General features: G+C 40.5%; 1 protein-coding gene across 8 annotated transcripts in view; it reads right to left on the bottom strand.

Annotated features, from left to right (window-relative positions):
* Positions 1-23,246, bottom strand: part of CYRIB (CYFIP related Rac1 interactor B) — a 98,953-nt gene that overhangs the window by 48,361 nt on the left and 27,346 nt on the right. Inside the window, exon 1 of one of the 8 annotated variants that reach the window (XM_037379233.1) lies at positions 4,771-4,803. The exons of the other annotated variants lie outside the window; for them this stretch is intronic. Within the exon in view, the coding sequence (XP_037235130.1) occupies positions 4,771-4,788 (18 nt within the window). The 5' untranslated portion in view covers positions 4,789-4,803. Of the gene's footprint in view, positions 1-4,770; positions 4,804-23,246 lie in introns of those variants that run through there. 8 annotated transcript variants of the gene reach the window in all.

Genomic DNA, 23,246 nt, shown 5'->3' with positions numbered 1-23,246 from the left:
GAGCAGTCAAAATAATCCCCGCAGAGCTTCTGACAGGCTACTCTTCATAGTGAGGCAGCTTAAAAAAACCCACAGGCAGAAAGGAACACATCCAGTGTCCTACAAAAAAAGGAAAACCTATAAATACCAGAATTCACAAATAGCTCCATGGCAAACAAAACTTGAGAAATTTATCCCTTACTTTTAAAACAATACGGACTGATTTTTTCCCTTTACCAACATATATTGCCAAAATTTTAATTTTCAGTTGAAAGAGGGAATTCTCCTGTGATTTGAGGAATTGGTGGTCACAGAACTATTAGGAAACCCCCAGTAGTTCTCTTCTACACAGCTTAAAAACTAAGTTCTTATTCCTTTATTTTCAGGACAACAAAGAAAGGGAGTGTTTTAAGATTCAAATAATGACACTGGAACTCAACAGTTTGAGCTTCAATTGTACCTCATACAGTTAATATCAGTGATGCTATGACACAAGTTAAAACTATATGCTTCCAAAAGACTGTCCAGCTCTGCTTCCATGTAACACCATAGCACTGAAGACATACCCTGATAATTTTCAACATCAAATTATTACTTTCATTCACTAGAACAAGATCAGTTATACGACTTAACTGTGATATTCCTTACAGGCTTGAGCTCGAAAACTTCAAAACATATTCATGTACTAGAAGCTAATTCTCCGAGTAAATTAAGATTGTCCAGTTAATTAAGAGTTGCAAAGACAGAGATGAAAGAGACTCACACATAACCTACTCCTGTCCCCACAGCAAACATTTGGCACAGGTTTAAAGAATTATCAGTCCAATACAATGCATTAATTGAAGTGTAATTTACCAAACAGAACACTGACCAGCTTTTCCTCTGTTAATTACTTCTAAGTCACAAAAAGGATTTCCAACTGCAAACAATTACTTCTGTCAGTGCCATATCTCAGTTTTCAAACACTGGACTTGGTATTTTGAGCTCCGTAGTGTCATATGGTTTAGCAACTTCCCTTAAAAATACAGGCTTTCAAAAGAACCAAGTATTACAGAAGGACTGAATCTTAGAAGATGACTACACTTATCAGCTTTTTAAAAAATTATTTAATTACAATTGGGAATAGTGTGTGCTCCAGATTCAGAAGAGCTTGCTCACATTTCCGAAGTCTGACTATCATCAGACCATTTCTCACCTTCAAGCCCTCATTCACCCAGCATCTTGGAGCTAGAGAACCTATGCCTGTATTTATTGTAGAATGCAGCAGTAGGAAGAATGTAGCTCTTATGTAGGACAAAAAATGAAACTGCTAAATACCCATTCCATTTAACCATACAACAAGCACATTCCTTGGTTTCAAAAACAAATGTGGAAGCCAGTCAAATTATTGGCATCGTAAGACAGACTGTTTAACTATGGGCAGTCAAGAATATATTTGAGGCAAGACTTGAAAAAAACATAACCAATATTTTCTTCAGTTCCCTTTTCAAAAAGGGCTACTCCTTAGAGAGCAACTCAAGCCCTTACAGTAACTCAACTCTGAGATGAAAAGGCAGTACACAGATGACGTGTTCTCCAGATTAGTTATGGAACACATTTCCATAGCAGGGTGAAAAGGGCAGGTACATACAGTTACAGGCAGACTGAAAGAGAAGTAATCTTTTCCTGCTCCTGGTGACAGAATGTTGTTGATACAATATAAAGGAGGAGAACAATTAAGCTTGGCTCACCCAACCTATAAAAAGTTGGTCAGAAATGTGCAATCTTTGCAAAAGCTCTGATAATTTTGGCAATCAGATGTCAGGAGTAAATTACTGATATGTATACTTTGACTTGCAAACTTTTAGCCATATAGAGAAACAGGCAGATCTTGGAAGATTTCTTCATTCTGAAGTACAGATGCCATGTATCTTTTGACTCTGTATCTCAGTTAATATATGTTCACTCTTTGGATACAGAACACCTGACCAAGGGATTGAATTACATTGCAGAAACCAGGAATTAACCCATGGAATGAACATTGGGCCAATCCTTATTTTCCTACTCTCTACAGAGGCACAATAGAAGGAGGACCTTGTGTGACCAGAACCAGCAAACCAGTAGGACTGCTTTCAAAGAGCTACTTCTACTATTAAAGGTACGAGCAATTTACATGAACTCTTCAATACGTTAAGGCTTGTAATGACAGGATAGAAGCTGCATATCCCAACTACAAGAACTGTAGTAAGATTTCCATTGGACAAAGATTTATTGTAAGCAAAGATCAAACCTGAAGACTTTCCCACTCCATAATAATTCCTTCTTATCAGGTTCTGTTGTTGGTCTTTCCTGGATCAAGTCCTTATCCATAAAGTGTCTCAGCTTCAGCTAAGTGAAGCACCAGCCTGGCACACAAGATGTTGAATTAAAGACTCTTCAATAGAGGTTAGAGTTTTGTTTCCCTTATGCTACAATCACTAGGTTATTATGCCACCAACTGCCATTTAAAAACTCTGAAGGGGTGGGGGTGTGTGCACGCGATATGAAGTCCTGGGTATTGATAGTTGGTCAAAGTATCCTTTTTTTCCTGTTCCCTAATGAGCTGGATTTAGATAAGCTTGTTATCTAGTCTGCAGAGAGGCAGGCATTACTTCCAGCTCTTAGCCACGTTTGCAGTACCTAACTTACTCTATCTGATGTTAAATAGTTTAAGCTTTTAGCTTAAACAGCCTGAATGATCTTTTCAGGATCCAATATTTACTTTTTTTTTTTTAAAAAAAAAAGATACTGCAGAGCTTAAGTTTGAAACCTTGAGTAGAAAGTCTTACCCTCAAGGTTGTCTGCAGACTATCTCAGCTTTTACATCTGCTTCTCACTAGAGACTTAGTAAAGGCGTACTGGACTCCTATTTCTGCACAGGAAATATAATAAATTTTAAGCTATTTTTACACTCCCACATCCTCCTGTTTATGTCTGTATTGAGAGAGCACAAGATCTTTGTTCAAAGTGTACTTGTAGACGACATCATCTCCAGAGGCATTTTCCCTACATTTAATGTGTATGCTACAACCTCTGTCAAAATAGGAGTGTAACAATTTTTACTTATTACCCCATATTTTGAGTCACAAAGGAAGCATTTAAGAACAAGTCTTATATTTTTCTTCTGAAGTGCAATAAAACCCACCAACATTCAAAGTCACATACATGTTCTAGAGGCTGCAACAAGGGAGTCAGTTCATCCTTTTCAAATGAAGCTTTACCTTGGAACAGCAGTCAAGTAGGGAAAAAATCCGAATTTTTTTTGTCACACTGAAACCCTTTTTTTGCTACTATGAGGCTACAAAGATTTGAAGACTACAGAATCTGAAGTACTGTTTTTCATGGAAAAAAAATGCAGCCACAAAACTTAAGTTAAATACCCACATGAAACAAAGGCACAAAAAAAAAATTACAGAAAACTCACTTTGCAGAGTCATGTCCAGCATAATTCCAGTAGACACAAAGCTGCTCTACAGAAGTAAAAAGTCCAGCAACAGACATGCTTACATGGCAGCTTCCCTTCATTCACTTACCATTAAGTTTGCAAGCAGATGCAACAAGAGTATCATCAGTACAAGCACTCCACATACCTGCAAGCATTGAGACAAAGTCTCAAGCTTTGTCAAAGAACAAATTCCAATAGTAAAAGAATGACAGGGATAAATGGTAGCAAGAAGCGTAACCAGACTTGAAATTAAGCTGCCTGGCTTCTGCATATCTCCAAATTCAGACCAGGAACTCCATCTGCAAAGTGCTTTCAAACCATGTGACAAGAGTTGCTCTACAGGTGGAGCATGCTTTAGACTGCTCCTTCATGAGAAGCCCACAGGGCCCTCACCACAATGTGCAACCAGAGCACAGTCAGTGCCACATCTGAGGTTTACCTTCAACAAATGAAAGGCAGAGACTCCAGAGCTCTTTAGAAACATGGCATGTGGAAAAGTATTACATGAATTGTGTAACACAAGCCCTGAAGCAACTACCTGAGAGGAGGTTATAGCAAAGTCGGTGTCTTAACCAAGTAATGAGTGACAGGGCAAAAGGAAACAGCCTCAAGTTGCATCAGAGGAGGTTTAGATTGGCTATTTGGGAAAATTTATTCACAGAAAGGGTTAGCAGGCATTGGAACAGGCTGCCCAGGGAAGTGGTTGAGTCACCATCCCTGGAGGTATTTAATAGATGGGTAGATGTGGCACTTAGGGACATGATTTAGTGGTGGGCTTGGCAGTGCTAAGTTAATGGTTGGACTTCGTGTTGTTACAGGTCTTTTCCAACCTAAATGATTCTGTGATAAACAAAACTGCGTGCACACACACCATAGATGCATACCTTCTAGGAAGAAACTGGATCTATCACGTGATGCTGTAGTACTCATCTGTCCAAGGCCTATGATTCAGTGTCTAGAGAGATGTACAAGGCCTATGATTCAGTGCCTACAGGGCGTGTTGGATTTAGTACAGATGCACAGATTAATTGTACGCACATACGTGTCTGGCTGCTGACAGGAAAAGGCTACACACACACACAAACTAAGAGCACTGAAGAGAAGTTAAATCATATGCTACAACAGGACTGATTCAAGCATTCTTGGCCCCAGATTCACACAGTGCAACTACAGAAATCTAAATCTCCATTGTGACAAGTCTCAGAGTAAGTGAGGCTAGTTAACTTTCACAATAGACAGCATTTAGTTTGAGGCTCATCATACCTAGCATGGGCTAGAACAAATATTACCTACTATGGAATTATTTGCATTGCCATTCATGAACTTACGCAATTTATCAGGGACATTTCATGCAGCAAAGACACTGCCAAAGAACTGGACGATTTATGGATGTTCTTATAACAGAATCTCCTATAGCAGCACCTTTCCAACACAGCATACATTTGCCAGCAACCCTTGAATACTGGAATATGACAAAAACAAGACAGAAAGTGAGAGTACTTACATAACAATAAATCTCATTAATAAAGTTATGCTTGTCACTGTGGCTACACTAGAAAATTACTCTTGCCTTACGGTACTGTGATGAGCATCATGGAAAGTGTATTAAAACAGGCCAACTCCATAAACAGTAATGCAAAACCCCTTTGACTGATCAAGAAGCTTTCAGTAGCTTTTTTGTCTTTCAGTAAAAATTAATGTCGCTTGCAAAGATTTAGTAAGAAGACAAATATTAACTGATTCAGTGTCCTATCACCCAAATCTAGAAATGGATGCTGGCCTTCTGGGCCTCCATCTCCCATATTTTGGTGGAAATTCAGTTATTTGCTTAAAAATACAAGTACCAGCAAAAATAGAATTAAAAAATACCCAACAATGACTGAGATCTGGTAGATCTAAAGAATGAAAGTTTTTCATGTGGACATACTTTCAGTCAAGGTATCATCACAGAGTGGTTTCTAGAGTTCCATGGGCAATTATATCCTCGCTTTTATCTTATAAAAATGTTTTATTAGGTTATGCAACTACAGAAACTCAGTTTAATGTTGCAGTAAGTACAGAAACATGCATTTGATCCCCTTTTTTAACTACAGACTTCCTATTTCCTTTCAGGTAATTAACACTGTTACACCTCAGTTTCTTATCTGTAATGAGGCAAAACACGCAACACTAAGCATAGCAGGACTTCAGCCAGGTCTGTAGTCTTTGAATTCTGCTACAGCAAGAGCCAGTAAGGATGAATCTTGAAAGGGATAAGCATAGCAGTGGCTATTTACTGACCTTCAAGGCAGTCAGTGAGAAAACACTGGGTGAAGCACACGTACAGAATACTTGGAAAATCTCTGCACTACTTCACATTATGAACGGAAGTTGCTGAACCAGTACAGACTCCAAAAATCAGATACTGCATTCCTATCTGGCAAAGATATTAATGTTAAACCCCCATGTGTCAATCTGGAAAGAATGAAAGTTACTGTTTTACTACTGAAAACTTAAGCTTCTTAGGCTTTACAGATAATAAGCAGCTAACTAATCATTTGAGACAGTCCAATCTAATCCTGGGCATAATAAACAGTAACTTCACTTCAGTATGTGGATTATAGCTCTGCCCATAAAATCTTCCATTAAGACTATTTTGAATCAAAAAACCCCATGCAGATTTTCCAAATTACTGATCAAGTCATCCTTTCACAGAGATTAAAAAAAAGGAAGAGATGCACATGTTAAACACAACATGCTTCAGGAGAAAAAAAAATATCTAAACAAAACAATCAAACAAGTTTAATCCAGGCCAACCAACTACAACTCTGGTTATTGTTGGATTATTACAGTCAAGTGTCATAAAATGTACTGTAGTTAGAATGTACTTGTTAAAAAAACAATATTGAACTTAACATTAGGACAACTTTCTAAGATGAAAAAATGAGTGTAAGAGTACAATTTGCATTCTACTAGGTGTACTTAAATTTTAGAAAAAACTGTCCCATAGGGAAGGCCTTAGATTCAAAGACAAATTTGTGGTCTTGGCAATGCAGAGCTAGACTCAAATCATTAAAAGATCCACAAATTCTATCACATCTCATATACCAAGAGTCTGAAGAATAAACCACCCCTGGAGAGTACAACCAACTCCTTGGTTTGTTGGTCAGCCAGAGTTTTCTCAAACATCACAAACACCATGCTTATGACACGACAGAGAACACATACAATAACAGAGAAATTATTGAGCAGTTCATGAGAATGTGGAAAAAAGAGTTTTCTCAAGAAACTAGGCAGGAAAACAAGGCTAGTTCAGAAAGGTGGTATCTCTCTAACTCTTAGGTTCCATGTCATGTTCCTAATAGATAGCAGAGGGCATTAGCAGCTGCACTCTTTGCCAACTTAACCTGCAAATAAAATGTACCATTCCCACAAGAAACATGTCAAAACCTGTAATTTTTTTAATATTTAATGTAGGTATACTGAACTTGCCCTAGATGGTATCACATCCTACTGATACCGGAAAACGGCAGCAAACATGAAGAACACTGATGAGAACCAATTCATGCCAGTTGTGAGAAACACCGTATTTGAAAGGCAGTTTCTCAAGCCTCATTCACTGCCTTTGCACACATACACTGCTCTACAAAAGCAATGCACAACAGGAAATTGAAGCCATTTCTTCATTACCATAACCCCCTGTACACACACTATCAAAGTTCTGATTATAATAAGGAATTACCGAACAGTATTTTACAGACATTTAGCTTCTGCCATTGAGCACTTTGCCCATAATAGGAAAGAGCTGCTTCAGTACTCATGTCAAGGATCACTATTCCAAAAAGGTACATTGGGATAGTGCCAAGCCACTGAAACAGACTTATTTCAGAAAACATAACCATAACTCTTCTACTAGCCAATAAAAGCTACTACCTAGAAGGCAGTGACTCTCAACCTCCTTCCAGCTGCAGCTCTTTCTACATTTAGTCATAAACCCATACTCCGTAAGGCCAAAGGCAGAATACTTAAGTTTGAGATGTCTGTATCATTCATAACAGCTGGTGAATGCCAAAAGGGATCATTCCCCAGCACTCAAACTCAAGTAGAATTAAGGCACACCTATGCATAATGAAAAAGACACATAAACTGAAAAGGACAAGTGTACTTAAGTCCAGACAGGGGCAAAAAACCAAAACAGGGTGGGGTGGTGAAGAGGGGGAGAAAAGAAAAAAGGAGAGAGCGAGCAGCCCACTGATGGGTAAACCTGATCTATTCCACTCTTCAGAATGCTTCCGTTGATGAAAAGTTTTTCTGTATGGTCGCTGTACTCTAGAGTACACTGGGCTCCCACAAAGCTGCTGTCTCACACACACAAAAGAGCAGCTCTAAAATTCCAGGTTTAAATTGAATTAATATTTTATGCTATCAATTTTATGTATATCAAAGTTCATTTGTGTGTCCTAGTAAGTAAATAAAATGCTTAAATACGGGATATGCATTTCACATCTTACACCATTTTAGTTTTCCAATGGGGGGGGGGGGGGGGCAGCGAAGTAAAGAACCTGAAACAACTCGCTCTCTTCACACAGGAATTACTCGATACTTAACTCAGCCACATCAATACCTTTCACAAGTTGACAGTCAAAAACGTGTTCTACAGAACAACGTCACAGTTCAGTATTTTAATCTGAATTTATCACTGCATTTCATCAGATATAAGAACTCCCCAGAAGAATTTTTAACAATAAAATGTCTTGAAAGGTTAAGAAACAAGTTTTTAGTAAGATGTATTATTTGTGTCACTGTTCTTGATTTTGAATCTGTTGACAGCGAATTTCATCTGCCATCAAACTGCATGTTTATGGACCCCCAACAGGCTTCCCCGATATGCAAGTATTCCTATCAGAAATCAATAAAGCACCCAGAAGCACTGCAACACAGTTCAAAGTCAGTACTATAAACACCAATGCCAGCATGCAAATTCAGTTTTCAGCCGCCTTCTTAGCCTGTAGCCCTGTGTTGAAGAATAAAAACTTATTTTTGGCCTGTTTACACTTTAAAAATGCTTAACTCTGTACTTTTAGGAAAAATAAGCACTTCTACAATGACTGACGTTTAAGACTGTTTCTGCTTACAGAAATTCTAAACAAGTCTACTTTCCCCTCTTTACAAAATAAGATACTCAGAGACTGAAATAGAAACTATCTTAAGTTAGAGAAACCAAAACCTGTCCATATGCCTGGATTTCTTTTTACCATTTCTGAAGGCAGAGAGCAAGCAGTTCCAGATGCTCAGCCTAGGAAAGACGAAAAAACCTGTCCTACAATTATCCAAGTAAAAGAGACCAGGCCAAAATAATACACTACTGGGAGAAATCTCTGCATACGGAAGCAAGTTCATCAGCAAATTATTCAAATATGAGGTCAACTTTGAACTTAACTGAGGTGCTAGGGAGAATGAAGAAGTATCTGCAGCTACTAGCCTTGCTCTTATAAATCTCTTAACTCAGAACTATTCAAAATATTAATTTATACAGCTGTATTGCATTAAGGTTAAGTGCAGGCAGGCTTTCAGCCTACCACTGTTACTTGACTAAAAGGGGAAGTTAAGCAAGACCTCTACTATCTGCTCTGTCAGTCTAGAATAATGTACTACTAGTCTTGGCAGTTTATTCCTTTCCATGGCAGAAAGGAGATAAAAATCTACGACTGCCATTCCTTGATGCTTTCAATGTTGAGATAGCATGCAAACTGCAAAAGGAATTTTGTTGTACATATATGAACAAGCATCTGCAAAGAAAAAATGTGAATGAAATACCTCCTTGTAGGTGAAGGGAGTTTCCCATTATACCCTAAAGTACATCCAAAACTATTATTAAACAAACTGGCACAAATGTACAGAATTCAAAGGCAGGCATCTATGCAATCAATCCCATGTTACCTATGAATTCATACTGACTGCGGAGATTGTCACAAAGATCACAGGATTATATCTCCAAACTTATTTAAAGCATTTACCTTTCAAAGGATGTTCTTCCATCAAAATTGTGAAGGCATGTGCAAGACAGTAAGTGGTTCCTAGCTTAAAGACCTGTTCTGTTATCATACTGGAAAATGCCCATTTCTCTTCCCCACAAAAGACAGATCAGTTAGCCTGAATGACCAGGGTTGGGGTTTTTTTTAATTTTTATTTTTTTATTTTCTTAGGAAGTCTAAAAGCAGGAAAGATGCTGGAATTTCATAAGATAGTTACAGACATAACCCTTTCAGATCCCACATGAGTAACTTGTCAGTGACAACAGTTTATTGAAGCTGGATTAGCAAGAATTATTGCCACTTCTTTACAACCCTGATAACATCAGAAGAAAAGCATTGATATACATTGACTTAAAAACCTGAAAGTGAAAATGAACATAATGAACCACAAACGTAAATGAGAACTGCTACAAATGTATTTAAGCTTAGAGGGAGTAACTAGACTAAAGAGCTAGTGGTAGGAGGTAATATTAACTATTTTATCACCTGTCTCCATTATCTCCCGGGGGAGACAGGAAGACACATCTTTTATTGCTGTTCAAGACAAAATGGTTAGCTGTAAGAAAAGGCAGAAAAAAAAATATTTGTAAGAACTGGGAGTAGGGGAAGCCTGTTGTGCCAGGAACAGTTAGAGCCATGCTGTAAATGAAAACAGAACTGTAACTGGTTCCAATAAAGCAGCTGTAGTTACGGGTTATGTAGCAGCCTGTCTCTTTACTGAACTCAAACTTCCATCAACTTCTGTGTTAGGACAGAAGAGTCCTGCCTGTCAAGCACTTGCAGGATTTAATATCCATATACACTTACAGCTTTCCCCTGTCTAACCATTAAAAAGAATCTCAACTGTTCACAGGTTAGAGTCAAAGCTGTGATTTTTTCATCAACGTTATTTTCCTCTAATTTACCATTCATCTAAATAACCATGCTACAGAGTAGCTCCAATCCCAAGAATACACAGCCCCCAATGCAAAATGAATGTCAGTCAGTCAACACATTACTGTTATGTACTCAAACAGATTTCAGTTTTATTTTGCATGCTTATTCAACACAATCCCTCCCAACTCCTAAGAATAAATGAAGATTTGTCTGCCATTTGCTTTACTCTTAGAAGGCTGCAACAGCACCAAGACTGTTAAGGACTCAAAAGTTCCCTGGAAAACTCAGTTCTGCCACTATGAACACTACACTTATGCAGTGTGACTGTCTTACCTTCTGAGTTTACAGACCAGAAATTTACTCTCAGTGAGTTTTGGTTTGTTTTTTTTAAACCTGCCACTCTGTTTCCCATACGGCTGAACCTAGTCTTTCTATTTAACACAGCTTCCAGGTATATCACAGGAAGAAAAACACTGTCCACTCTCATGAGATGGTTTTAAATGTAGCCATCTGAAGTCAGACCTAATCAAATGGTGCTTAATAAATACTGAGATATCAACAACAACAAAAAAGACTCTGTCCATGCACAGAGAGAACAGCAAAAAGAATTTGCTGGAATATGTAAATTTTTTTTCATTTCCCCAGACACCATTCATAGCAGTACGCTAGTTATTTGAACAGCGGCTAGCACAATAATCCGCTGTACATGTGGAGCAGCAATCATTTCCTGCTCATCTTTGAACACTTGCACAAAAGCTGCTGCTCAGCAAGCAAAATTCTTTTTAAGTTGTAAAAAAGTCATTAACAAATATTTCTTTTGCTAAATTACTATTTCAGTTGCATAAACAATTTATGTCAGTTTTATACTAAGCTCAGAATTTTGGTTTGGGTTTCTTCATGACTGTGAAGCCACTAAAAACATTAGCCTCCCAATTACCTTTAAAAAAAGCAGTTTGTCATAACTGTCTGAGAAGGCTAGTACTTACATAAAGTTTGCTTAGACACAGCAGTTTAGTAAGACAAGCTCTTAAATGAACACAGTACAGAAAGAAGTCACCTTAGGAAAAGAATTCTGAAAGAATCAGAAGTACAAAATTATTTTCAAACAAACATGTAAGAATATCCTATTTAACTCTGTGGTAAGGCTTATGTTTAAAATGAAATCTAAATTAGCAAAATTTGGGATCGTTAGAATCTTCCACTAACTGCCAACAGTACATATGCCTACAGTTTCCCAAGCTAATTTCACTAGCAGCATAGTGTCACAACAAAATAATAAGCAAAATTAGCATATGCAGGTGAGATAAATTCTAGCTTTCCTCAACAGCATGCACTGACTCCTTTTTGATGACCACCAGATTAGGACAAACTGTTCATAGTTTTTAGCTAGGAAAAAAGTTAGAGCTCATTTCAATTTTGCTGTTTGAGCAGGTTCAACTACGCATTTGTGAAGCTGCTCCTTCTTTATTGACGCTAAAGGAGGCTAAAAGCTGCTCAAGTGATTAAAACGCTCACAAAGTCCAAAAATTAACCTGCTTGAAGTTGTTCTTCTGATGCTGATGAACCACTCGCCCATAACAGAGCAAGGTGGAAGCATGCGATTCAGACCATGAATGCACAAAAAAGCGCCAACGCTTTCCAATCACCACATCAGAGAAACACCTGACAACGGGTCTTCCCAACAAAAAATGACTCCTCTTTGCCTGCCGAATAGCTTCTCAGCGCTGGCGTCCTGTCTGGGCGATCGGCGGTAGACATCCACTACAACATCTTTTGTTTTCCATCCCCCTAATCCTCATCCAGAGACTAAACCACATCAACGCTAACTGTAAAGGGCTGTACAACCAAACCTCTCCCTTACGGGCAGGGCAGTATCTCCCACCGCGCCTGCCCTGCCTACCCCTCAGAGCAGTCTGTCACCCGCCACCCCAGCACTCAGCTCCTGCGATTCATATCACGAAGTCTCACGACCACCAATGACATCGTATCGTAGCTCTGGTGACTGACCAAGGCTTCCTTCTAGCAAAGGCATCTGCAGGCGCAGCGCCCGACAGCCGCCTGCCGCAGGGGCCGCGGGCAGCCCAGCCCCGCTTAAGCCGTTGCCTTCCCAGAGCGCCCTGCGGAGGCCGTTGGGGGCGGAGCGGAACGCAGCACGCCCCAGCGTTCCACAACCGGCCACCCCAGAGCCCTTCGCACGCGGCAGGCGCAACGGGCCATGGCGCTGCCGCCGCTGCAGCTCTCACTGCGAAGCCCCGGGGCTCCCCCCACGCCCCAGCCGCGTCAGCCTCTGGGCCACTCCAAAACCGTCTACCCGCAAGGTAGGGACCAACCCTGACCCCTGTGGCCTGGGGACATTCTTGGGGGTGAGTGGAGGTGACCACCAGGGCTCGCTCATCTCTCTCTCGAGGCTCAGCCGAACTGTGCCGCCCGTGCAGGCAGGGGCAGCCCACCCCCACAGCCCGTGCACCCACCGCAGCGCTGGCACTGCGGCCACCTGCAGTGGGCATGGCACCCCCGGCCACACAGCATTTTTGGCACGAGGGTTCAGCAATCCTGTGTGAATGCCCCTGCCTCACCTGGGTACTGCCTGGCCCAGTAAACACAATTTACAAAGAATTTCCCAGACACCTGGGGACATCTCTCCTGAAGCCATCTCTCCCATAAGCCAGTTTCCTCCCCAGCCTGCAACCCTGTCCCACCAGCACGGTGGCTCACCCCATGGGGGTATGCTGGCCACAAGCTCCTCACGTGCCTGGTACAGACCCGGGCATGTCAGTGAGCGGGGCTGGCTCGGCGGGTGCCCCTGGAGAGTCCCCCGGCCCAGCACGCGTCTCACTCGCCCACACAGGTCTGCTGATGGCTCCATGTGGCTGCCTTTTTGACCCTCAAGTCTTCTGTACCCAGTGGACGGACACCAACCTGCCTCCACCAGCCACCTCCACACTGAGCCATCGCGCTGGGTCTCTGCTGGGCACTGCCCTGCGGGGCCCCCTGGGCTGCGGGACACCCCCAGCCTGGGCAGTCCCTGGGACCCCCCAGGGCCAAGCACAACACTGTGCGCCCTTCAACCTCCAGGGGAGAGCTGTGGCCTCAGCCCCCTCAGTGCTGCTGCCGTGCCTTCCTCAGTACCAGGACATGGAGAAGCAGTTGGCACAGCTCAGCCTCTCCGGCACGGCCACCCCTGTGGGGGCAGCCCTGGGCACCAACACCCTCCCAGGCACCAACACCTTCAGCCACGCTGCTGCCCACCACCACCAAGCCATCGGGGGCCCAGCAGATGATCTTCTGCTGCTCCAGGAGATGATGCAGAACTGCTCCTTGGTCAGCCAGGAGGAGCCCAGCAGCATCCCTGTGTATGGGGAAGATGGTGACACCGGCAGAGCCATCTACCACTTCGTCATCAGCTCGCTCTCACTGCCCGCGGAGATGCTCAGCCCAGACCACAGCGTCCCTGAGACCACCACCAACATCCCGAGCCCACAGCAATTCAAGACCATCGTGACAGCGGCTCAGGATGTTGCGGGATGTGGGGCCAGGCGTGCCACTGCCCCAGCCTGGCAGGCCAGGAAAGCTGGGGCAAAAGCGCAAAAGCGCCCTTCCAAGCCCATCCGGGAAGCGCAGGGCTTGTGGGGTCAGCACTGGGATGGGATGGTAAATTAACCCCACAGCAGGGATCGGAGAGGGGAGTAGGAGGGGGGTAGGAAGTGGTGGTGTACTTGGGGGTGAGGAGGGGGTGCGGGGTGTTTAATAGTGTTCATGACACCTTTGTTCTTGTTTTTTCATGTGGCCCTTACCCAGCCCACCCTTACAGTAGTACCTTGAAGGTATCACTTCGGAAAACCCCTTCAGCACTAATTATATAATAAATTGACTAGCAAGACAAAAGTGTTTGGCTGCTTCATCTTCTATTCCTTAACTAGCACAACATTTTTAGAGACAAAAAAAGTCTACCGTAAACCAAGAGGTTTAACACTGATGCTTGCCACTCTGGCTTCTAAACTTGTACTGAGCACAAATTTGTTTTGGATCAACAGGTAACAGGAATCACCACAGTCAGACCTATAAATGACAAAGGTGTTCAAGTATCTATAAAAATGGAGGAGTAGCAGCATGACTGCCTCCTGTCCACATCCCACTTGTTTGCACATCAGTGTCAACAACCCTGAATCCACCCAACTCCCATCTCATACCAACAAGGATACACAGCATTCTGTTCCCACAGCCCAAGAAAGGTCAGGGGATGGTGGTGTGGGGGGAGAACTGGACTTCACACTCCTTTGCACTGAAATTATTTAAATTAGGGGCAGGTTACCTTTTGTGTTCTTTTTTTTTGGCCTTTTTTCCTCCAACTTACATGCAAGATGTCATTAACCACAATGTATTTTCATAAAGCCAAGAACACTCACACATAACTACACTTTCCCTATTTTCCATGCGCAGCACAGCAGTTCTGCATTGATTTAGTAACAATGTGAGCCCTCTGCAAAGGTTTGCTCTAAGTTCAGAACAGGAGAACAACCTACATTTCATTTCTCCTTCCTTCTGCAAGGTTGAGTCACCTTTCAGAAAGGTAACCAAACACAGAAGAAGAAGAAGAAGAAGAATCTTTAATGGAAAGCCTCGTGTTCAAGAGAACATGCAGCACTGACACAGGCCACAGTTCAATTCTTTGGCTCTTTCTGCAGCGACACAGACAAGAGAACTGCACAACTTTTTTCCTGTTAGAAGCAAAATCTATTGCTATCCACAGCCAAACAACTTTGACAAAGGATTTCAGAGATAAATGAAAGGCTTTAGCATTTATGAAGACTGAATTAGTGCAAACAAATCCCTCTAATTTACTGTATTAAAAAAAAGGAAAAAAAACCCAAACACCACCACACACACACACCACCCTCACATATGGGATAAAGCAGAAAGTTCAACTACCTTCAAAGACGAAGAGCAACTTCAGTATAAAATTGATATCTGTATTTGTTTCCTTTGGTCTCTCTAGAACTTCAAATAAAGCTTTTATGCTATTATATTTTAAGCCATGACTGCTAGAAGAGACAGTTCTTGCTGTATTTCTTGTATTGTACCAATATGAACACCACCAGATGAATGTGGGTAAGTTCCCTGGTTAGAACTACTATAACCTCACAAGTTGTTGGTTTGAAATCTATACCAGTTTCCCAAGTCTGTTTTGCACAGCCCAACCAGTAGACAGGACAGAGCAAGCAAAACTCAAGTTCAAGCTTTAGATCACTACTTATATTTGTGTAACGTACTACTACAGTTCATCACACTGGAATGGACGGACCTCTTTAAATCATCTATCTACATTACACACTTGTATATCAGAACAATCAAGCAATTGGGATTAGAGCACTCAGTCAACAAAGCCAATGAAGTAACACCCCAGGTCTGCTGGTATGGTTAGTTTTGTCAGTGCAACTTTCAACTGCACACACCATCTAGCAGATTCTGAAACAGTTACTCACATATCACATAATATTTAAAATTATCTGTTTAAATACATATTCTATATTGATATATTATAAATAGTTACGCTTATATGTACTACACATTAGATTATTCATTACTATCCATGCCTTCCAGTGAGTCAGAAGCTGAGCAATAAGACAAATGCAAATGTAGTAATTTTCTTACAAATATGATAGTTAGACAGAACTGATCCCTTGTTACCAGGCAAGCAGACTAGACAACACATTTCCATCCCTTCTGCTCTGGATAGGCTAAAAGTATATATATAAAAATAATATATATTATAAATATATGTACTGTTTCAATCCTGGTATTTACTGTAGTTTTCTATAAACACAGGTTAGATAAAACTAATACATGGAAGTCAACTGTAAAATGTGCAAGTCTCATTAAGCATGGGACAGTTCCGGGGCTGTAGCTTTCAGAAATGTTTTCCAAAATAATTACTTTGAAGACTAGCTAGCTATTAGAACACCACAGCATATTTTAAAACCATGACTATACCATTTCTATTTAAAGATTAAATCAGTGCTATTTTACAAGGTACAGAATCAACTGTTTGGCACAGGTGCTACAGAGGAACTAATCTGTAAGTTTCTGGGCTGAGGACATGGCTACTGTGTCAGAGACACTTCCCCAAAAGGTTTTCTTTTCATAACCTACAAAATCTGGAGGGGGGAAATGGGGACCCCATCTGTCTAAGAAAAGATCACCTTTTTCAAACTTGTTCAAGTCAAACAACATAAGCCCAGCCAGATTTCCCATATAACTAAGAAATGTACGCCATGATAAAGTCTCAGGCAATAACAGACGCTGACAAAGGAGAGTTGCGTCTTTCAACAGGTATTATCTGCTGCCTATGATAAACACTACTCATCCCAGTCAACAACAACAAAAAAATAATAGGAGATGCTGAATTTACTACTTCTGCTCAAATGATACTAGAAAAGCTTGAAGTATGGACCTTGAAGATCAGTTTCACTGCAAAAGTAAGAATTTGATCCTTTTTTTCTGGAAGCGCTGTTTTGGAAAGGGTAAGAGTAGTGCTCATAGCTCTTCACAAAGATAAGTTTTCTTTTGCAGTGTAAACTTTACTCAGACCCAAGGGGAGTATCTGTCAGAAAACCAGATTACTACAACAAGCACACAGAGTGCCCCAATTACAAGTACCGCGAAACCTTGAGAACGACAGCATAAAGGGAGAAATAAAAAACAAGCCATGTGCTGTTCAACAAGCCACCCCAACTCCAAAGCACAGTTCAAACAAAACCCAACAGGACTTCTGGTATGACTAGCCCTACCTTCAGAGCTGAAAAACAGATCCCAACAAGTGTGCTTCCAGGATCCCCGAACCTGATCAGTCTGGAGTAGGGGTGGAGGGTATAGAAAAAAGTAAAGTTCAAAGACAAAATTCAAGCAAGCAATTTCCCTTTCAGGCAGATCTACCCTCAACTTTGTAGAGATGATTACATGTATTAATGATGCTAAATGACTGAAGCATTTAGGATAACAAACAGAGCTATTGTACTACTGAATTACATGCTACTAGTAGCAGCTACTCTAAACATTGTTCTTTTACCAGTATTCAGGGGAGAATAAAGCAGAGAAAAGTACGGTTGTTAAAAGCAAAAGAAAACACAAAGAATGTTATCTATGTCAGATATTTCCTGAAGTATGAGCAAGAGCTTTCTACACAAATGTCAAATAAAATAGGATTAGAAAGGACAGAGCAATAACAGTGAAACTAGCTGATCAGCTGTAAAACAAGAGCATGAACCCTACCTTCCCATTACTTCTACTACCATGTTCACAGGCAGGACACAGCCTTTGCATTTCCGTCGCAAGCCTACCCTGTAATGGCAGTCTCAGCAATTCATGAAGCAGAGCACAGCTCACAGTAGTAAGGAAGAGATGATGTTACACACAATAACCAGTTGATGAGAGGAAAAAAAAGCAAACTTTTATGAGGTGTCCTCTTTCAGTGAAGGGCAGCAGATGAAGTGTAGAAATCTGCACTCTGGGACCTCCCCTAAGGCAAGGGGGGGGAAAGAATAACTTAACTAAACCACCTTTAAATCAAGCATAAAACTATGTAAGAGCACAAGTACTTTAAAGAATTAGGTTATTTATAATATATATATTTTTATGAAATACTAAGATGACTATTCAGATGTATCTAACAAGGCTTTCACTCACCATCTTCAATTTTTTTTTTCTTTCTCTGGACTTCCAAAGATGAGTTGTAACACTAGCTGAAATTAAGACTGAACACTGTCCTTGACAAAACATACACTTAAGTACCAACATAAAATAGCTTATTTTTCTTATCATTAAGTATCTTGAACTGCTAAATCAAATCTGTGTTTGTTTACAACACAAGATAAAAATGAAACATCCAATCCTTTTGCCAAGTACAGCATTTTGTCAGGACTAAAGTAAATATATTTTTTCTAATATTTTGATCCAGAATCAGGAAATAGACCAATTCTAAGTGCAAACAATTGTGCTTTTTATTTTAAGTAAAGCATTTGGATTTCAATTATTATTTTTAACATGCAAAAATACTAAAACCGAAGATGACACATTCTGAGGAAGTTAAAGTTATGTAACTGTGGAAGCTAAACACAAATTACTTGAAGTTAGTAAGTAATTTTTAGTCCTTTTTCTGCAGCTACTGCATATATACATCAACAACACAAAATTAAGCAGCACTGAATCCTTCCGGCAGTGCTGTAAAGCCAACACATTGTAAAAACTGAACTATATTGTTCTTGGTATTTTTTATTTCCTGACAACTGTTAGCAGCACACAGTGTGCCCTGATGAGTGAGAGCATGCATGCTTGTCCCCTGGCAGGGAGGATCTGCCCTCAACAGATAGAACAAAAGCATAAGCAAAGCCTGTATCACTGGTATACCATAACAGAGGCTTGAAAATCACTTAAGTATTTTGGCTAGCAATTAAAATAGTTTCTTAAAAATGCATGTGGGTTCTATATCAGCTCAAATTTGCTTGGGATACAAACTGCCCTACTTGAGTACTGTATTGAGATATAATATAGCTAACTATACTTAACAGTGTGTGGATGCACATGCAAGTAAATAGGTGCACACGTGTTTTTATAGATATATACACACACACATGCATGTGAAAATCTATACACATAGAGAGTAACTATAAGATGCAAACTACATCACCTTATTGCATTCCCATCCTCTGGGGACAGATGGCTGTTGGATTGTTGGGGTTTTTCTGTGGCGGGGTTTTGTTGTTTTTTCCTTTTTAAATAAAGTCTTATTATGACTGTACTTCCTTTTTTTTTTTTAGCGCTGCTACTCACAGCTCTCTCCTGACTCACCCACACATAGCTATGCTTCAGCATGTTGCACTTCATGTTCTTTTATGAAGTGTCACTATAATTCTTACTTGAACTGAAGATACTTGAATTGCTTATATCCACCCACAGAAGTAGAGGTGGGCAGAGCTGACAGATCACATAACTAAATACACAAAAAGCCTACATAAGGCCAGAAAACAGCACCTGAGGCTCTCATTGTTTGAAGTCTGTGTGTCCTTTTCCACGTAAAGTACCTCAGGTTTGAACACCAATGTTTGTCACATACCCAGTATCACATCAGAAGCCAGCTGTGCTAGAACTAGAAACCCAGAGTACTGATTGACTTTTCAGATCAAAAGCACTCCTGTGATCATTCCCCTCCCAAACAAGGGGGAAATATCTCTACCTTAAGACCCGAAAAGAGATTTGCTATCAACAAATGCAAACCTTTCAAGAGAAAATAAGTTTCCACCAAATTTAATCCACAGCAAAAGTGTTCCTGAAGTCCTGCTAGCTGCAAAGCTGATCAGCCAAATATTAACTGAACATAAGCCAACATAGTAGGCCTGGCAAGAAAAGGCAAAAAACCACAGCTCCATCAGCGGAGGCTGCTGTTCTTTTCTTTACCCAGGAGTAAACACTTTTTTTTCTTTTTTTATACTGTTTTCTAACCAGCATAAGCCTCATTCATAGTATTTCCCTTAAAAAAGAAGCTCCCAAGAAAAACTTAAGAGTGACAAGCTAGTAAGAGGATTCAAAACAAAAAAAAAAAATCCAACCCATCAGGGTAGCAAAGGCTTTTTCCCTTCCTTCTAATGACAGAAGAAATAGCAGTTTTATACCTCTTACACTGGTTGATACAGTTTGTCTCAAAGAGAAACTTGGGATGCCACAAGGCTTTACAAAACAGAACGAGCTTATGGTTCCTCTCCCTTCCAGTGGCCACAGCAGAACAGAACTATCTGTCAAATTAAACATCTAAGCAACAGGAAAAATTGAGAGACACCCAGCTGAAATAGGAATGAGCTCATTTTTTCTTCCTTCACCATGAAGGAGAGAAATGAATTCATTGCTCACAATTCTGTTAATAAAGCTGCAGCCCCACTTTGACTTTCTCATAACATTTACATACCAAAACCAGTGCTGTTTTATAACATGTGGCAGTTTGGCCCTTTAAGTCTGGCCTCAAAGCTGTGTGAATGCAGTCCAGCTAAGGAATGCATCAATCTGCATCAATACGAAAAGTTTGTGGGAATTACTAATACCAGGGTATGAGCTCTTGAGAGTCACACAATGCCAGAATTAATCCTTCATTTCTCTGAACAAGCGACATATTTACACAAGAACAACCTAGAAATAACTTTGCCTTTTTGACAAAATGAAATGGCCACATTCTGCTGCTGCGATAAACAGATTGACCTTTGAGCATTGCCACATTCTCCAATTCACTTATGGGAGCTACATGTCCAAAGAGACTAAAAATGAACACAAGAAACAACTGTGAAGTTAGAATATAGTGTTAAAATGGAATCATAGCGAGAGAAAAGCAGCAAGTTCAATGGGGATGTGGCTGCAATATGTAAACTAGTCTAAAAAGACTCAGTTTCCAGTAATTTCTAACCCATGCAAAACTGGCCGAACTTCTCTTCTTCGTGCTTTTGCCTCTCATGTGTAGAATAGGAAGCAAACCACTTCCTCATCTCACTAGACCATTCTGATAATAAAAACTGTACAGAAAGCAGTACCAGACTATCCAAGAGGAAGTTAATTGCATCTCTGGAACAATCTAGCAAGAGCATGGCACAATATTAAGCAAGGAAGACAAACTATTCAGCACTTGTTCACTAAACTAGCAGCAGCCACTCCACCTTTGGGATAAAGCAAGGTTCCTAATGGAAGAAATGGCACACAATTAGGTGTTCAAGGGTGCTTTCTTTCTGCAGTTTCTTTACTTTTGAGTCCTGCTTCACAGCCTAACAGAAAAGACCAAGTATAAACTCTCAACTAGGAGATTAGCCGAACAATCTATCCTTGTAGTTATACGACACATCACCAGAATCAGAACCATTTGCTTATGACACCAATTTCTACCACTTAGATACATGTCAAGCTAAGATGGTGAAGACATGATGACTACTAATGGCAATGGACTGAAACTCTGTATGTTAGGTTTCATTGTAGCCCCTTCCTCACAGTTTTTCTGACTCTACCATCCCAAGTTCCTTGTCCAACAGACCCATCTGCCTTTTTTATAAAATCCCAGCTTCTACTCTGACTTACTCTGTCCAGCCTTCTCCCCAGCAGCTCTCTTCCATGTATTTTCTTTGTTCAGCAAGTCCCCATTTCCCTTAATGTCCCCAAGATGCCGGGCATGAGGTAGCATCATTCCCACACCGTCCCTTGGTACCTGACTGATACTCTCCACACAGTCAACAAGCTTCCAGCCCAGCCTCTCCACTACTTTTATAACAACTTATCCCCAACTCAAATTCTAATTAATATTATTTCCTGCTTTCAACTCAAAGCAAGCTGACCTTCCTCCTAGTTAATTGCCATCACTCCTCATCTCAGCTGTCCTCTCCATCCAAACCTGTTTCTTTTCCCATGCTGCCCAGCTGGATACATGTTTATTAGAGCATGAGTTTTCACGGGACTGTAATGGGGTCAAACTGAGGCCCACTCTGGACTAGGGACAGGGAGAGAAGCAAAGCAAGAGGCACAAGCCCTGCAATAACCTCTGCTGTAAAGCTGAGCCACACTAAAGCTATTTGAAGAGCTGTCAAAATTTTAAGACTACACTGTGTTCCCCAGCCTCACTTTCGGCAGCTACTTTTAAGTAGTTTGACTGACATTCCTTTGAAAACCTGACACAACAGCAATATTATATAACATTATTTGCTCCAAGTATTAGGTCTTAATCAATAGTATCCTACACTGCCTTTACTGTCAGTCCCACCTACAGTAAGTTCCTCACCAGGACATGATTCTACACCATGTTTATTAAGAAGTCATAGTTATAGAAAAATGGATAGTTTCTCCATAACAAGTTTGAATGCTGCTAAAACCAGGAACTTCAGAAAAGGCAAGAAAACAACCTGGATTTTGTTCAGCTAGTTGAAAGCTCTTATAAGGTCATCCTCTGAACTTCGAGTTAGGAGATACCAACTAGGTCATGTTATTCTGTTACTACTGCTAAGAAATTAATTTAGCTCTGAACTCTGAGATGCAAAGGTAAGAACAGTTAAAGCATTTAAGTACTACTTTAGTATCTGGGAGAATATGACTTTAGCCAATTGCACGTGGTAACAAGCAGCAAGTAATCTACAAGTAGTTACCCAAAGCAAAAAATTTGGGAACTACTATTAGAATTCAACTGCCTGTTCAGCTGACAAATTCACATCTCCCCACATAAGGTTCTACACACAAGCAAGAAGTCCAAACTCTTAATTAATTAACTACTATCCATAAGTAATCCTTACATAACACACTGCCTTGTCTGTATGATCTTCATTTGTATAAAAGGTCAGCAATTTTATCTTTGAGATGAAGCCTTACGAAGTCTAGTGGTTACATATTTCACTTCCACATTAAGAAGGAACAGTTTCAAATAACCATATGTCTCAGCACATAAAAGGTGCAAATATAACAAATAGAAATTAACTGGCTTTTCATGCCCAGAATGCATTTTGCCTGAGAAGTTTCACTTTCAGGGACACTAAAAAGGAAGGTTTTGTTTTTAACAAAATTAATTCTTACAGCTTTTTATTTTCCTCTGACTAGCAATGCTAGAATACAGAAAACCACCTTTTTTTCTTTTTTGCAGTAGAAAGGTCAAACTGATTTGTACATCAGAAGCCAAAACAAACACCTTTGTTGTCCCCCACAAAAAGAATTTGCTTTCCCTGTGAGGATGTTCCCTCAAGGAGAACCAGCCACCATCCAGTGCCACACCTGACTGGAAGAATACAGAATTAGATCTAACTTATGAAGTTACAAAACTGCTAGAGCTACTAGTCACAGAAACAGGGTTTTCCAGTCAGCTAATTTACAACTAGGGCTGCTAGGAACTCATCTATTACCTTGTATAGTAC

Source organism: Falco rusticolus, chromosome 3 (assembly GCF_015220075.1).
Source record: "Falco rusticolus isolate bFalRus1 chromosome 3, bFalRus1.pri, whole genome shotgun sequence".
In the NCBI taxonomy this organism is placed as follows: Eukaryota; Metazoa; Chordata; class Aves; order Falconiformes; family Falconidae; genus Falco; species Falco rusticolus.
This window is presented reverse-complemented; position numbering and strand designations above follow the sequence as displayed.